At 37.2% G+C, this 18,088-nt stretch overlaps 1 protein-coding gene across 3 annotated transcripts in view; it reads right to left on the bottom strand.

Moving 5' to 3' along the window:
* Window positions 1-1,429: 1,429 nt before the first annotated feature.
* The window catches only part of ttc7b (tetratricopeptide repeat domain 7B), a 24,912-nt gene continuing 8,253 nt past the window's right edge, over window positions 1,430-18,088 (bottom strand). The window contains exons 14-23 of one of the 3 annotated variants that reach the window (XM_077576085.1): window positions 17,893-17,965; window positions 17,611-17,771; window positions 17,418-17,534; window positions 17,215-17,312; window positions 15,921-16,172; window positions 12,305-12,355; window positions 9,867-10,007; window positions 7,137-7,339; window positions 4,715-4,788; window positions 1,430-3,861 (exon numbers count right to left, since the gene is read on the bottom strand). In XM_077576085.1, the coding sequence (XP_077432211.1) occupies window positions 3,714-3,861; window positions 4,715-4,788; window positions 7,137-7,339; window positions 9,867-10,007; window positions 12,305-12,355; window positions 15,921-16,172; window positions 17,215-17,312; window positions 17,418-17,534; window positions 17,611-17,771; window positions 17,893-17,965 (1,318 nt within the window). In that variant the 3' untranslated portion in view covers window positions 1,430-3,713. The remainder of the gene's footprint in view (window positions 3,862-4,714; window positions 4,789-7,136; window positions 7,340-9,866; window positions 10,008-12,304; window positions 12,356-15,920; window positions 16,173-17,214; window positions 17,313-17,417; window positions 17,535-17,610; window positions 17,772-17,892; window positions 17,966-18,088) is intronic. The other 2 variants (XM_077575915.1, XM_077575994.1) reach the window with 2 other exon arrangements.

The following is an 18,088-nucleotide window of genomic DNA, read 5'->3' as shown; positions in this document are numbered from 1 at the left end:
CTAAGCAACTTATAGTACGGAGCAAATCTGTGGGAGTTTGAGACAAGTGTGGGAGGAGAAGAAAGACTTGAAGAATCTGTTGACGTTGCTTAAAAGGCGCTGTAGTAACTTTCTATTGGACGGCTGCCTCTTACGATGCTATTGCTAAGCAATAGAGCCAAATGCTGTTGGAAAACTGAAGACTGGGATGTGTTTGAATCAGCCATGATCTCTCTTTCATACCACGCAGGCAAAAGTAGTTCTGTGTCTGAAGCGTTAATATACATTGGTGGTGTTGCATATAGCCACTACCATGCCACCAAGAAATAGGGAAAAAAATTATTTAGGCATGACAATATTTAATATTTCTACCTACAAGAAATAGTGCACCATACTGGACCATTAAACTTGGGCCAGTTCATAGATGCTTCTTAGTTTAAAAATATAATTCCTTACATCCCCCCACCTAATTTAATGCATGTAGTACTCAAAGTTAATTTTATCTCAATTTTTCGGGGTACAGTTTATATTTCACCCACCATATGTTCCTCAAATAATATCTCAAAAAATGTCCAGTAATATGAAGCATCTATCCTTACTCTCAATTTGTTCCCAACGACCACAATTGTGATTATTGATGACCCAAAAAAAAAGACTTTCTATTAATTTCAAATAAGTTTTAAATCTAGTATATATATATATATATATATATATATATATACATATACATATATATATACATATATATACATACATATATATATATATACATACATACATATATATATATACATATATATATGTATATATATATATATGTATGTATATATATATATACATATATATATACATATATATATATGTATATATATATATATATATATATATACATATATATATATATATACATACATATATATATACATACATATGTATATACATACATATATATATATACATACATATATATATACATATATATATACATACATATATATACATGCATATATATATATACATATATATATATATACATATATATATATACATATATATATATATATACATATATATACATATATATATATACATATATATATATACATATATATATATACATATATATATGTATATATATATATGTGTGTAAAAATGCCGATATATTTTAAAGTGTGGTCTGGACAGGTCATGATAGGTGAGGAAAGACGTGACACCTGAGAGTTGAGTGGGGTGAGAGTGTGTGTGCGTGTGTGTGTGTGTATGTGTGATTGACACCGCAGGACAAAAGCTGTCAGCCCTGTAAAATCTCTGATAAAAGACACACAAAGGATACGAGACACACACGCACCAAGTCGCAGCCAGAAAGATACACACGTGTGTGTGTGTGTGTGTGAACCCGAGGTCAGGAAGACAGATGCTGCACTTCAAAAGTAACTCGTGTCAAAAAGACTCAAGTGACATAATCGACCTTTATTTTCATCCTCAGCTCAGATTCATTCATTGACAGCATACAGGAAACTGAACCACTCGACAAATTCGTACACATTCTTTTTACATCATCTCAGTAACATCATGCTATTTGAAGAAAATAGAATTTTAATTTATTTTCTAAAATAATAATACACGATACTATAAAATATACAACCATTACATTTTGAATTTGTTGTAAAACAAGAATCTGAACTAAACACGTACAGTGCACACATTACAGAAACACAAGATTTGACATTTGACAAGATTTGACATTTTCCTCCTGTTCGTTTCGATAATTTAACTATTTTAGCAAACATGGTTCTTGGCAGGGGTGCACATAACACTTATGATTTAGTTCTCAAATGAGCATGAGAAGTTGTTTGGTGCTCAAAAAGGCCCCCCAACCGACCTCATGTATAAATACCAAGACTTACAGCACAAGTACACAAAGTATGGCCCTCAATCTCAGCTGTTAGCAAGTCAAAATAAAACATCAAGTATGTGCTGCTTTTGATGTGCGGGTGTTTCAGCAGTGCAAGCCAACAAGTTACTTGTATTCAGTGTTGCCAATGTATTTAGATTTACTGAACATTCTAGCAACTATTTAAAAGAAAACGGTGGTCCTCATGTTAGCAAAATTCTTATTTCCTGCAAAGTAGACAGAAGAGAGGAATTTACCCTGCTATTGGTTTGGGAGTCCTATAAGAAAAGCTAAAGTGTTCATAATAGCACACTTAAAAAAATATAGAAATATATGGACACCGTAGAGTTTTTGTTTATATTGACTGTTGGTATGCAAATGCACAGTGAGACAATTGAATTTAGTTCACACCTGTGCACCACTTACACTCACTGCTGTTTATATGCACCATTTTGTGACACAAAAACATAAATGCTGCCTGTGTGTCCAACTGGTGATAGGTAGCGAGCGCTTGTGGCCTAGCTGCTAACAGGCTAGGCTAGATGCCGCAGACTCTAGTTCAAGTAGAGTTGCATGATCATCTCCTTTCAATCTTGGCAAACAGGTGCGACTAATCTATTGGCTTACAGTAACAAGACAATGGGAACCAGCATAACAACATACACAACAACATTTTGATCAAACAACTCTGAAATGGAAACATGGTTATGCTTGGAAAATTCAATGTACAAATTTGTCATGATACTGTGCCTACAATTGTAATTCAAATCATCTTTTCCCACTGAAATGAATGTAGATGCCAACAACCATTCCACGTTTCAGTTTTTTTTATAAGAAAAAAATGGCACCCCACAGCGAGTACATATTTAAATACAACGTAACAAATTTGGAAGTTTTAGCATCATATCGTCATGCTTTAACGGAGGGGCCTTCCTTCTGGTGTACGTGCCTTGGCCACCGGGGGTATAACGCAGACAGAATGACGAAATACGAAAATGACGGTCACAAGCTGCAATATATATTTTTGTTTTCACAGAGGCTTATCAATACACAATACTGTCGCTCTGCAAATAAGTGATGCTTGATAACTAATGTGACGTAAGGTCAGTGTTAGAAAAATTCGTCCTTCAACTGCATTTTACATTGTTAGCAAATTAGCATTAAGCTAGCAAACTTTCACGAGCTTAAGTTTGCTTACATTTACAACGTGAAGTTCTTTATTTTATGTTTAGTTTTTACTAGGTTTGGCAATAAACAGCATGAAGAAATCATTTGACTTTATTTGTTTTTAATTTTCTAAATTGCTTATCCTCTCGACGAGCAAAGTGCTGCTTGTTGTGAAGTTCACTGCCACTCTCTAGTACTTGCAACTCAAATTTCTGCCCACAACTCAATGTAAAAAAATAAATAAAATACAAAAATTTGGCAAAGCAATATCTCAAAACACTGCTGAAAGAGGTCATTCGCATGTAGAGGGCCTACTGTACATCTGTTAGAACACCGTTACAAAAAGTGTAAGTGTCAATGCAGGTTTGCATTTAAGATAGCTCACGTTGGCCAGCAGAAGGTCAATGGGAGTGTGTACGTAGTCTTATGAATCAAATCAGAAATGTTAAAATGCACCATAAACAGACCACAAACACACACGTGACAAAACAGCATCACCACAGGTGGTGGGGTGGTTACAGCAGGGCATTGTGGGAAGGGAATCCTGGTCATTTGAATTTCATGTGATTGAGTGTGTGTGTGTGTTTGTGTGTCATGCAGGCATGCTGCGCATTCGGTGTGTTTCTCGCAGGTCCATTTTTTTTGCTCCAGCATGCTACTATTTGTGTATGTTTCATAGTGCTCTCGGAATGATGGTGAAGGGGAGGATGGGGCTGCTGGCCTCCAGTTCCAAAGCGGTGAGGAAACACTCAGTGGCGGCGGCAGCGTTCCCTTGCGCCTGCAACACCTCGCCAAGGCTGTTCCACACGTCATGAGCCGTACTGTACACAAAAGGAGAAATACGTATAACGTATATACGTCATGACATATCCATGTACCAAATGTAGAATGAAGTACAGTATTACCTCAAAACTTGAACCTAGTGGTTATAAAATTTGGAGTCTAATTAACTGCTGGGGGTGGGGGGCGGGGGTGCTTAAAAGTGATTTGCAAATGCATTGTGGAAAATACTTATTGGCCTGTTGATTTTTTTTTTAGGGTTAATCCCCACCCTACGCCGTTATAATGGATGTCAATTATATGCAGATTTGAAGTAGTTGCAGTTGAAATGAAGTACAATCTCTGATTTAAATATTTTGTCATCTTGTTATTTCTGAAAAGGTGCCTGTGAGTGGCTCGTTCTGGGATTTTTCCAAATTGAGACGACAAAACAACCAATGAGTTTTCCTGATCCGAAAGGCTGGGTCAAGATGCAGAGCCACTTTCAAGTGATGGTGGGCATCTGGACCCCTGAAACACTATCAAGCAGAAACGGCTAGAGGAGGGTATCCATCCAGTCACTGTTAATATAAATTGTGTTAGTTTGTTTTAAGGTACCAATATTAAATGTGGTTAATGTATTTTACAAAAATGTCTATTCCACAAAAAATGTTTGTCTCCATACTGTATATCAACTGTACATCAACTTCAGGATAATCTGGTTGTATCTCAGTGCCAAAGAACTGTTGAAGTCAGTTGAATAGCTTCATTTACATAAGAAATCCTTTACCACCATCTTGTGGCATTTTAAGAACAGTCGAAACGTTTTGGGCGGGTCCTCAAATCAGAATTTGCTGGCAGGACTTGGCCATTGTCCGCCTTCACTGGACATGGACAGGACACGCACACACCTACCTGTTGACCTGCACTGCGTCCCTCAGAACTTTTTCCGACAGACTGTAGCGTTGCAACTGATGCAAAATAAGACCCTGAAGATAGCACAAAACACAAGAGAAACATTTGCACATTAACTTCGTAACATCTGCAATACGCATTTTTCAGACCGATACCAAGTACTGCACTTTCTCCCCAAAAACAATGACAAATAATTTTCCAGAAAGACCTATAAATTCCAATATAGCATGTTTCCTTAAAATTGCAGGAAATGAATGGCAATTTTCTATTCTTCTAATTTCTAAGTTCCTGATTGTAAAACAGGGACAAGAGGGCAGCTGATAGTACAGATACCGTCAAATAAGGTCGGGTATCGGCCCAATAATGATACCTGGTATTGTACTTGCCCATCCTAGTAGTTACAGAAACCAACGGGCACCAACTGTTCATTTTTTCCCATGGCGTCTATTTGAGGCGAAGCGTATGTTTGAGAAGGAGACAAATCCGTCCATCAATTGAGGCCACTAATTACCTTATGCTCAATATATGATATTAGACAGTATGTTTGTTATGAAAATCAAATGCTAGTCAACGGATTCCCATAAATTTGAGTGAAAGTTGTACAGGCCATGAGCAAAACCCTTATGAGACGTTTTGATCACGTTAAGTTGGTAAGAAATGCATGCTAACAGACAATCACATTATACAATATTTCCAAGTGTACAACCGTTCATACTTCGACGAAGCTACAAGACGAGAAACGTCTTCATTGAACCTGACGTACTTGTTTTTTGAAATGAGGAAGACCCAGAGAAAGTACACGCAAACCGAAAGAAATATCCAAGCTGAAATCAGAACTTGACTGTGAGCCAAATGTGACATCCACATGCACCACCAAATGTATTCCTCTTCTTTATTTAACCCGCATGACTCTGAACAGGAAACGCTGGAGAAAAGGAATGAGTGACTCATTTGACTTTTCTAACCAGTAGAGCAAGTTTACAAACCGCTTGGCTCTTTCCAAGACAAGACAGGGGAAGAAACTACCTCAAACTATCGGCAGAATTGTATTTTGCCCTTGCTGTTCTACAAAGTGGCTCGATGATTCATTCTTCTGCTTTATCTTCAACAGAAAGAACTGAAGTGACTAAAGAGAACTGGACTTTTGCTAAAAACTGCGGCAGCATTGGTGGCGTGCTGGTTAACAGCAGCAAGAATGTTGGTGGTTAAGCTCTCAGTATGGAGGACCAAAACTACCGAAATTAAAAATACATACATGACTAAATCAATAAATAAAAGTGAAAATAAAAACAGACATAAAAAAATTAAGTTCAAAAACTAAATACAAAAAAATAAATATAAATGGAAATAAAAACAACACAATATGTACATTCCCATAAATAAAGTACAAATAAATACAAAAATAAAAAACGATATTGAAAAAAATAAATATAAAAATAAATGTCAAAATAAATATATAAGTACAATTAAATATCAATCAATAAATAAAATCCTTCTGCCCTCAAATTTATTTATTTATTGCTGCAGATGCTCTGTCAGGTCAAAATGTTATTCAAATTGGGGGCGGTCCTAAGCGTGTCTTGGGTTGGGCTCCGCTGTCGCACTGCCCACAATTTACGTCTTGAGTTGCTCCACAACAAGTCGTGGTGACAGTGAACAAGATAGCTGTCCATTGTTGGAGCTCTCCATGCAAGCTGGCGAGACTTCCTTGTTCGCCAAGCCGCTCCCCTCGACCAATGAAAGGCAGTTTGCAACGGCGGAGTCCAACCCTAGACACGCTTAGGACCGCCCCCTCATTTGAATAACATTTCGTCCGGGCAGAGCGTCTGCAGCATGAAATAAATACATGTGAGAGCATTGATATTTAATTCTATTTATATAATTATATTTTGTACTTATTTCCACTTTTAACAGTTTTTTTATCTTGTTTTTCAATTTTGTATTTATTTTTACTTTATTTATTTATAGATATATATTTTGTTGTCGTTTTTATTTTTATTATAGATTTTGTTTGTATTTAATTTTTTTATTATATTTGTTCTATCAGTTTTTATTTTCAATTGTATTTATTTATTTAGTCATTTATTTTTAATTTTGGCAGTTTTGGTCCTCCATCCCCTTCAGTATTCTGAAAGTACCCTTGAGCAACATAATAAACCACAGTTGTTCTCAGTGCTGGACCATAATTGAATGGAAAAGTGGGCATCCCTCTCTGAATGGGGCAATCATTTTTTTTAAAGGCACTTTGATTACCTCAAAGGGAGAAGCCCAATTATGCTACAAATCTAATCTGGCTGTCGCGCAAAATGCGGGCTAATTACATAAAGGCCTGCAGACACCTGAGACAAAAAGAGGACACACACTTGAATAGAAGTTAAAGACAACAGCACAACCTAGTGTGAATATATCAAAGGTGTGTTACCAGTCTCTGCATGGTTTTGACGTGCGTGGGGTTGATGGACAGGGCTTCTTCATACCAGCGCTTGGCCTCGTCTATGTTGCCCCTGAGCTCTGCGATCTGCCCCCTCATGAAGAGCACATTATGGGATGTGGGAAAGAGGTTGGCGGCTTCTTGCGTGCAGGCGGATGCCTCAGCAGGCTTCGACATGCCGATGTACACCTCGGCTGTCGGAGACAGACAGACGGCAAAGAATTCAACTTCGGTACACAGAAAGCAGTACAACGACAACAAACCGGTTGTTGGGACAGAGATGGAGCGATACTGTGCTTTGCTTGATCAGATTAACATTAGATTATGTAGAGTATGTCACCAATCTGGAAATGAGCAGCAGTGGCAGGAAACAACTGTAGCGATGCACAATTTATTTAGGCCACATCTTTCAATATAGAAATAAGATGTGGCCCTGAGGGGGAACGCCATTTCAAAGGAAGAGCGTGTGCGTGCATGAGTGATCATGGGAGGAGTCGCCATGCCATGATTCATCAAAACAGTGCTTTCTGATCAGTTGATGGTGATGGCATGTTGTTGCTATGCGTTTGGGGGCTTCCTGATCATTTGATTTCATTGAACAGCAATCAAACCCATCTTACCAACTTACAAACTCGTAGGATGATGAATGGGATCCACATTCGCTATTTTTAAAGAAATGCATAAAAATAAGACCTCCACAACGTAAACCACAGGACATCCTCTACAGTGCCGTGCAAGTATTTGCACTCCTCTCAATTCATTTTATATTTACTTGGATGATGTGGTATTTACAGTGAGGGGAACTATGCAATGCTATGCACAATAATCGTGTGGCTGATCAATTTGAATTTTTCTTGTGTGCAGAGGAGTAGAACTGCACCAAATCGTACATATCAGTTTTTGCGTATGTATTTGAGAAAATATTTAAAAGTGTTATCGGTATGATGAAGTTTCATTCACCACCACTGCATGCTACAGTTTCTCTGAGTGTGTTAAAGTTGAATTTACTTATAAAGTACTTCTTGCATTGTAGTTCTACAAACGGTCAAAATCTCTTGTTTACAACATGACCTTTATTTTGTAAAACCTAGTGGCTGAATGCCAATACTTTGTTTTAGCGAGCAAATACTTTGTGGTTGCTCTTGTAGACAAACATACAGGAAGAAACTGTCAGTGTGGATTAAGTGAAGTGTAATCAAAAAGGAAACACAATCATTATCTCCTACTCCAAGTTTCATTCCATCACGTCTGAGAAATCTCTGGATTTGCCCACTGATGTAATGTGTTATTTATTAGACACGTGTGACGCCTCTAAAAACATTCGGCGTTTATTGCTAATCCTACTTAACCTTGCTCTCGCAAGATGTAGTCTCGCGGTATTTGTGATATCACAAACTCCCGAGAATCCGTCTTTTACCGCTCCCATTGATTTCCACCGATACGAACCACTCGCTCGCCCTCTCTCTCTGACTCGCTCGCCCTCTCTCTGTAACGGAATACAGTTTAAAAAAAAATTAAAATCCAATTACGTAACGGCGGCACTTGTATTGTATTCCATTACTTCCCAAGCCTGGTCATTTTTCTGCCACTAGATGGCACAATTGCATTTGTAAGACATTGGTGACAGCTCAGTGCATTTTTCTTTTCATATTAAGAGCTATCTAATCTTTACCATGAAGTAACTTTTTTTTAATTGTAAAATACAACTTGAACCTAGTTTCCACAAATATATGCAATATAAATTATATTACTGCTAAACTGACGTGTCTGCTGCATTGCGACTGGAATTCCCCAAGTACAGGCTTTCCAAGTAAGGGGCGGTCATTAACTCATTTGCCCCCAAAAACGTATAAATACGTTCTATTTTAAATGTTTTAAGTGCCTCAAAGACGTATTAATACGTTTTTTATGCTAGAACATTCAGAAGGCTTTGATGCAGCCTCTCAACCGCACAGAAAGGTTGAAGAAATGGTAGTTATTACAAAAACTGCCAGCAGGTGGCAGCAAAGCATAGGAAATGAACCAGGACCATGTCGAAAAAACCCTCAATTACTCAGAATTCTAAAAAGATTTGTGAATAATGATTAAACTTAGCTATATTCTAATGCTAATTGCTGCAAAAACGGAAAATGATAGAAATATACTTTTTTTTCCTGATGAAAGAATCTTTTTTTTGGTAGGTCCCATGTTTTTATAGCAATAGAACACAAAATTCTGTGGGCCTTGCAAAATCAGTTAAAATCCAGTAAAACGGCTGGGAGCGAAAGGGGTTGCTTCAGTGAAAATGGCTGGGAGAGAATGAGTTAATTGCGCATCAAAAAATGAGTGGTGTTAAAGGAACGTTAAATTAATTCAAAATTAACGCAGTAATTTTAACACCCCTATTAATTATACAGTGGACCCCTGCTATTCATGGGGGATGGGGACCAGGTCAGCCCGTAAATAGTGAAAATCCGCATATAATTAACATCCATAAATGCACTGTAAAAATGTACAATAAATAAATAAACAAGCAAATAATTAAAAAAATATTAAACCGCTTACCCCCCCCCCCCCCCCCCAAAAAAAAAATATTGAAGGAAAAAAAACAGGTACAAATCGGAAATTTGTGTTTTCTACCCCAAAAAATAAAATACTTTTTTTTAAATCCACAAATAAGTGAATGGTGTGCCGAACTACTATTATGCAGGGGTCCAGTGTACTATGATGTAGTGCAAGTACCTGCATGCAGCCAGATCTGAGCCAGAGTCAACCAGGGATGGAGGGGTCCATGTTTAGGGGCACTACTCTGCAGGGAGGAGGCCACCTCAGACAAAGCTTGCTCCACACGACTTGCTGCTATTGAAGTAGCATGCACAGAACCTATAAGGAGATGCATACATCATCATATGACAATCTTTCATAAAAGTAAGGAGAAAGCAATGTAGTCTCTTTTAATTAAGTTAAGTCGCTATGTGCCACGGTGTACTTATAATTCAACCAAAGTGTACTGCTAAAATTTCCATTCAAAAAATATGAGAGGCGAAATAGAAATTTTGTAGTTTCAATAATAAATCTGCTCACCATGGCACACAGTTTCCTATTTGTGAACTAAAGCCTTAAATCAGTACACACCATTCCACACACTGCAACGCACCTCAGTGTTGTTATGAGCCTGGATTAACCAGGTTTAAGTGAACTCGTTTCGGCACCACTATGCATACACACTATATCACACTGTGCACCGTTTAGTGAGGTGAAACAAGTGCTCTTTTGTTACAGCGGGTGGGGTTATTTCAGGCACGCACAACCGACTGGTGAAAACGAAACGCCAATAACAAAAACAATTGAAGAATAATTCAACGCCGTTTTTTACACACGTAACTAAATCTTGTCTTTTTCTGAAAGGATGACAGGTGTAGCCCAAGAATATTATGAGAAGCGAATCAAACGAAATCACACTCCATGCAAAAAAGACTCCAATGACTGACTAACTACTGGTTTTATTTTGGTAGGGTGCAACTTCCTGCTATGTCTCCATTCGGGTTGGCTTGGCAGGAATATACTTTAATTATTAACAAACTTTTGAGTATGAAGGAGCTTGATTTGGGAATTGTGTGACTGGTGTTGTACCTTTGAGTTCATCTGTTTGTGCTGTTCGAACACTGAGTTTGCTTGTCAAGTTTTCAAGTTGCATTACATTCATAGCGGATTTCATTTTATAATTGTGTGAAAGTTGATGTGGGGAAAAACAATGAGATGCTTGAGGTTTAGGATTCTCCTATTCTGGTGATGGTCTTCCGCTTGACGCCATTTTGTCCCTTGCATTTTCAAACAGTGACACTTGACATTCACACCTAAATCTTTGCAGCTGACAACACATGCACAAGCTGCTAAATTAAAGGAATACACTGACTCACAAGGGGAAAAAAAGGTTAGTTTTAGTTTAGCATTCATTTTTTTTGCAGTGAAATTTATTTACTTCAATGTTAATTTCACAAATAAACTGAAAAATAACTAGTTTGTTTCAAATAAAGTTTGGTGTCATAAGATTAAAATAAGATAAGAAGGGGGGGAAGTAGATTTAAAAAATATATATTTTTATATTTTATTTAGTTTTATATATTTTTAAATTCCCTCTACAAATGTTCCACATTGGATTAATGAAAATCAATATATAATTGCTAATCAATTAAAAACAGGTGTTTTTGCACTCGGTCATTTGTTATTTGGGTTAGAGAATTAAAACCATGGGATACTGGGATCTTAATACATCTTTAACCACAACATAAGAAAAATAGCATCAACTACTATTTCTTATAACAAAATATTTCAAATCACTTTCAAAGCCAAACCCAATGTGAAGTGCTTTACCATACAAGCAATTGAAGAAAAACATATACGGTAAACGGCTTGGAAAATGGATGGATAGTATTTTACAATATGTTTTATGTAAAGACAATTTAAATTTATAAGTAAAATTGAGATATTTAGTAATTGACGGACAGTACTGTTGTTGTTGTTTTTAACCAGGTAGTCACTGTATTCCTTTAAAGCAAATCATTAACAGCGTCTGCACAAGGCCTGTTGTTGAAGCTGGTTGCTGCTAGCTGGTAAAAGCTGATGATGTGTACACAACAGCCACTTTATTTGGTACACATGTTCAACTGCTCCCGTAATCTAAATTGTAATAAGCAAATCTTAGGACTAACGTTACTGTAAATGTATTCAAAATGATGTGCTAAAAAAAGGGATTTTTGTATATAATTGACAGGGAACTTATTAAACTAGACAGACAGTTTGAAGAAAGTATCTAACAACGTATTAAATATTACTCATGCTCTGGTAGGAATTTGAAGCAGAAGAGACTACTGTTGTAGAGAAACTCAAAGGTCCCTCCATTTTTTTATATGATTGGGTCAGAATTTGGTTGCCTTGAACTTAATTTATTCATTCTTGTTTGTACCAATGCCTAAATACGGACCAACAACTCAGGGAAATGATGCCACGATCATCATGCTGCTGACAAACTAGCATTTACAAAGTGTACCTAATAAAGTCACCATGTGCATATGAATGACAATCTCACCAGGGGAAAAAATACTTAACTACAACAAAGGATGGGAAGAGAGCAATAAATGGAAAACTTAAGGTCAGATGGAGGTTACTTGGCTACTTACAAACAGAAAACATGGAAGAAAAATCAAGTATGTTAGCGTCCTGAGGGCCGCCTTAAAACAAAACAAACAAAAAAACGGAGGGATGGGAAAAAAACAGAAAAGCGATTGTTAATGATTAAAAGAGAGAAGGTCAAGCACAAATAAATCAGTGTGAAACAAAACAAAACCTAAACGAGCATCACGGTGTTCATTCTTTACAAGGGCCTTACGCTATGAACCTTATTTAATGAATGAATCTTATTACTAGACAAAGAAATATGGTAGTAAAACCCCACTTCCATCACATCAATTTGCATGTACAGCACACAAACTAACAACTATAACACAAGTGCCATAACTTCAACAAGTGTTGCATGCTTGTTAGTTTTAAATAAGCAGTCAGTCAATGAAGATCCCTCATTGAAGCACATTATAGCATTAAAATGCCATAAAAACTTCCTTAATTAACAGTTAAATAAACTATAGTACGTATGGGAAACTGTTGAATCCAGTGCTTTATGCCAGTGGTTCTCAACCTTTTTTCAGTGACTTACCCCCTGAGAAATATTTTTCAACTTTGGAACTTCATTCGTTTTGTTTTGTCTCTCTTGAACTATTTGGAGATATAAGATATTAATAAAAATAAATAATTAAATTATTCTAAGTCAAGATTTGTGCACAAAAGTTAGCACTATTAAGTGTCTTCTTTTTGGGTCATAGCGATATGTTCTCAAAAAGAAATCACTAAATTAACTTTAAATAAAGTTTGTTAAAGTGAAATGATTGACAGGTGATGCTAGGTGACATATGACAAGGTGGATTTAACCATTCTGTTTTGGGGAGACTCCGTTTTGTTAAGGACAATGAAGCTGAATAGCCTACTGAAGCTAACGTTCATTTTAAGAACTTTTATTTTTCTGAAATATTTGGATAATTTAATAATTATTTTTAAAGAATTTTTGCATACATGCTACATTGTAAATTTATTTAAAAAATCTCACGTACCCCCATTTGAGAACCACTGCTCTATGCTAACAAACGGTGGGGCAAGAAATGTCAATTCAACATGCATACCTAATTATTTGGGAGTGGCCGACTAGATTGCAATTGCCAATTTTTACCATCGGGAGACGAATATGGATTTATTTTTATTTCTTAATTTATGAATGGAATCACAAGTATTCTCACTGCACTACTTGGAAAGGCCACATGATTGTACTTGAGGTTTGTAAACTATCCTGATACCATATGTGGAATTGTCTATCATTTTTAAATATATTTGAACAACTGCAGAGTATCATGTGTCTATTAGGAGCAAAGTGTTAATTAATGGGAGCAAATGTATTTACTGTATATATCTCTTTCTGTCCAACTGTTAACTCTGTGCATCTGTTCTTGTAAGCCGCTTTTATATTCTCTACTTCCTAATTCTTTGTGAATCATTGTTAGAATGTTAAGTACAGACGACTCAACTTGTCAACTTTACATGGCGTGACATGGACTAGTTGCTCATCACGTTTTAGGCTTGAGGAGGAGGAAGAGCCGCCCAGTGAAATAAGTCCGCTTTCCTAATTATGCTAATTAGGGATGAGAGAGCACCAAAACCAGGTATAGGAATTGGGCCAATACCTTATTTCTAGGTATTGGTACTTGGGATGGTGGCCCATAACAGTTATGGGTGCCCTCTAGTGTCTGTTTTACTATCAGGAACTACAAATTAGAAATTATCATTAATTTCATGCAACTTTAAGGAAAATGCTATTTTGGGATATATAGGTATTTCTTTAAAATTATCTGTCTTTTTTTGGGGGGCAGGGGGGGTATATCAAACGTACTAGTGGTAGCAGTACTTGGTATTGGTATCAGTGACCACTCAAGAGTTGAGTACTCTGTAGAGTAAATTTGACTATTTAGATTAGGACCACATAGACTCAGTTTTAGAGTAACATTTACACTTGGAAGAGAAAAACTTTAAAATTGGGGGAAAATAAAAGTCGCTCAAGGGTTGTGGAACAAACTCACAACCTTCAGCTTGGGAGCCTGCCACATTACCACCTGAGTTGTGCCCCTCCTACTGTTTGCTTATCTCCAAGAGGAGACCAAAAATGACTGGTCTCTTGGAGTTACAAAGATTCCAGCTGACACGAGCGATATACTAACATACAGCAGGAGCTGTGTGGCTCAGGGACTGGATCGACTGTCTGCCAAGCTGATGGTCGTGAGTTTGTTCAATTCTTTCTTTACTCTCTTCCAAGTGTAAATTACTGAGTCTATCTGGTCCCACTCTAAATAGAGTCAAACTTACCCAACAGAATTTACTGTGTACTGGTGTCGGTCTGAAAAAACAAAAAGTGGTATTGAACATCCCTAATTATGCTAATTACGCTCACTGCTTTGTCTCTAAATTTCACAGTTAATAGAAGTTTTATAGTTGCTATGGCTGCTGTGTGTTGTAAATACGTCTGCTATCTGACACACATCGTGTTATTGGTCATAATAAAAGTAAATACAGCCACCTAGAGGCAACTATTTGAGGCTGACAGTTATTTTGTCATTTCGTCGTACAGGGTCCCTAACATAACCCACGCAAAAAGATTTCTGTACTTCCCATAAGAGGAGAGGGCACAAAGTCAACTGATATTAACTCATTTACTGCCATAGACGTCAAAAATTCATTCGAACTATTGCTATTAGTTTAACATTTTTTCCCACTTTTGTTAACAAGAGTATAAAAACATAAGGGGGGGGGGGTTATTGTACATTTAGACCAGAAAGTAAATGTGTGATTAATCATGAGTTAACTATTGAAGTCATGCGATTAATTACAACAAAATTTAATCGCCTGACGCCCTAATTTTTAATAATCTTTTCTTTTTTGAAAAAAGATTATTTAAATTTAATGTACATTATTGTAAATTTAGAACAGATATAAAATTTGTGATTAATCATGAGTTAACTATTGAAGTCATGTGATTAATTACAATTAAAAAATGTAATCGTCTGACGAACACATTTTTAATAATCTTTTCTTTTTAAAAAAAGATTATTTAAAAAGTTTAATTATTCAAATTATCTTTGAAAAAAGATTATTTAAAAAAGAAAAGAAAAGATGATTAAAAATTAGGTCATCAGAAGATACATTTTTTAAAATTGTAATTAATCACATGACTTCAATAGTTAACTCGTGATTAATCACAAATTTTATATCTGTTCTAAATGTACAATAAAAATTTTTTTCTAGGTTTTCATACTCTTGTTAACAAAAGTGGAAAAAATGTTAAATTAATAGAAATAGTTCAAATGAATTTTTGACGTCTAAAGCCGTCAATGGCAGTGAATGAGTTAACCAAGCAATGAAACAACAGGAAGTAGTGGTGCCGCCGTCCTACATCTTTCCTTGTTCTAATAATAGACTTTCTTGCATCAGCTTTCCGGTGAGTTGATTTTCTGACAGATTTGCAATTGCGAGTTAACTCCTAAATTCTGCTGTTTTGATTTAAACAAAACTGCACAGAGCACCAGAGAGACGTTTTGCAGTAAGAGATGAGCTACACTCCAATTGAATGCGCTTTTTCGGACCATCCCAATCCAGACCACACCATGCTACGAGCTGAGTGAACTTATAGTGGCACGTTACAGCTGGAGGAAAGCTGGCGAAGAGTGACGTGGTTGCAAAAGGAGTGAGTCCTGGCTTTGGTGGGCATCAGGGGGGGAGGAGGAGGAGGCAAGAAGGAAGATTTTTTGGGTGGAGGAGGAGGCTGAAGGATGAAAATTGGAGAAGAAGGGGAGGACAGCGGGGAGGAAAGCGGGGAGGACAGTGTGGATATGGTGGAGGGGGAAGTGGGCGATACTGGTTCTGAACCAGTATGAGAGGAGGAAGAACCTGAGGCTAAAACAGAAACAGGAAAACAAATAAACAAACGGAAGACATTCCTAAAAGAAAGGAACACAAAGTAATTGTCAATCAAAAGACTGAAATATGAAAACAGAAAAAAAATACACATAGGCTTAATTGTTGGTAGCCCTTCGTTAAAGAACACAAACGATTTGACACCATACAAACCCCAATTTTAGTGAAGTGGTTGTGGGAAAAGTATCTAAAAACAGAATACAATCATTTCTATATTTTTTCCAACCTTTATCCAGTTGAATACACAACGCTAACAAGATGTTTAATATTCAAACTGAAAGACTTAATAGCATCCATTATGAATTTGTTGCCTGCAAGACATTCCAAAAAAGCTGGGACAGGCACTGTGTTACATAATCATATTTCCTTTTAACAACACTCAGACTAATTGTTGAACCTTTTGTAGGTGGAATTTGTTCAGTTGCTCTACAACCCGGGGTAATAATAATTCAACCCCAATTTTGAGTGAGAGACATGTCTGGACTGCTGGCAGGCTAGTCAAATACTGTACTTGCATTCTTTTTTTTATGAAGCCACACTGTAACACGTGAAAAATGTAGCTTGGCATTATCTTGCTGAAATAAGCATGGACATCCCTGAAAACGATGTTGCTTGGATGGCAGCATTTGTTGCCCCAAAACAGGTCACAACCAGTCAATTGCACTGTAATTGTACATCATTTGCTGGTTGAGGCAAAAAAAACAAACTGAACATAACCAATTTTTCTCTGTTTTACAGCTTTTGAAACATCTATGAAAGGAGTGGAAGGAAGGAGATACAGTCTCAAGAAGGGACCAATCTGTACCAACCATTTAGCCTATGTGTGAATATAGTTTAGGATTAATGAGCAGATACAGAAGTGAAAAACATTTTTAAAAAAAATCAAGACCATTGAAGCCCTCATTGTTAATCATCAAAATCAATTAAACAATAATACAAGAATAACAGACTTTTAACAATGTCAGACCACAGGTGGTACAACTGATTCATATGAGTGGCTGTAGTGTGTGTGTGTGCCTACCTGTATCTGGGTCACTAAAGTCTGGCAAAGTCATGGCATTGAGCTGTCGTCGGTCCGCTACAGCTCTATCCAACAAACTGCTACCGCGTCCTGAATCACTGCCGCAACAGACGTGCATTTTACTCATTTGGGTGGACCACAATATTAAACCAGTCAGATTGTTATGGAGCCGTGTGCGTGCGTGTGTGTTTGTGCGTGCTTACCTGGGATTTGTAAGGTTGTAAAAGCTCTTCCAAATCTGCAGCATGTGTTTGCAGGTGAGCAAAGCTTCTTCTGCTCCTCTGCACATACTCTCCAACTTCACCTTGGTATAGAGCAAGCTATAGGGTGCGAACACAAGGTCAGATTGTAGTAATGGAGTTGTATCAAGTTTGCGAGCGTTTGCGTGTGTCTCACTTAAAGTTCTCTGGATATTCGGAGAGGGCCATTTCTATAATATTGAGGCCATCCTGGTAGTGTTTCTGTGCTGAGAGAAGCAGGGCCAGCAGGTGAAGGGAGTGAACGTCGTCGCCTTGAAGCTGCAAGGCCTGTCGAACATAGCCTAGCGCCTCGGGAATCTACACAGAAATATACACAGGTTCTCTCGACATTTATGTTCTTACACATTCCTGAATTTATGACTCACATTCCTATGTCAAAGGTCAACTGCATGTTGTGAGTTTTTACAAGCAGGGTTACCTGTCTGGACACAGCGAGCTGCAGGGCAAGGTAGAAGGCTGCTAGATGGTCTGTTGGAGACAAACTCTGAGCTCTGTCAACACAGAGGAAGATTCCGTGTTCAATAATGACCTTCAAATGACTATTATATGACAGATTGTTGCGGAGTCCAGGTGGAAAAAGTTTGCTCTTGCCATTTCACGGTCACTCTTTACTT

The sequence above is a fragment of the Vanacampus margaritifer genome, chromosome 1 (genome assembly GCF_051991255.1).
Source record: "Vanacampus margaritifer isolate UIUO_Vmar chromosome 1, RoL_Vmar_1.0, whole genome shotgun sequence".
Classification (NCBI taxonomy): domain Eukaryota; kingdom Metazoa; phylum Chordata; class Actinopteri; order Syngnathiformes; family Syngnathidae; genus Vanacampus; species Vanacampus margaritifer.
This window is presented reverse-complemented; position numbering and strand designations above follow the sequence as displayed.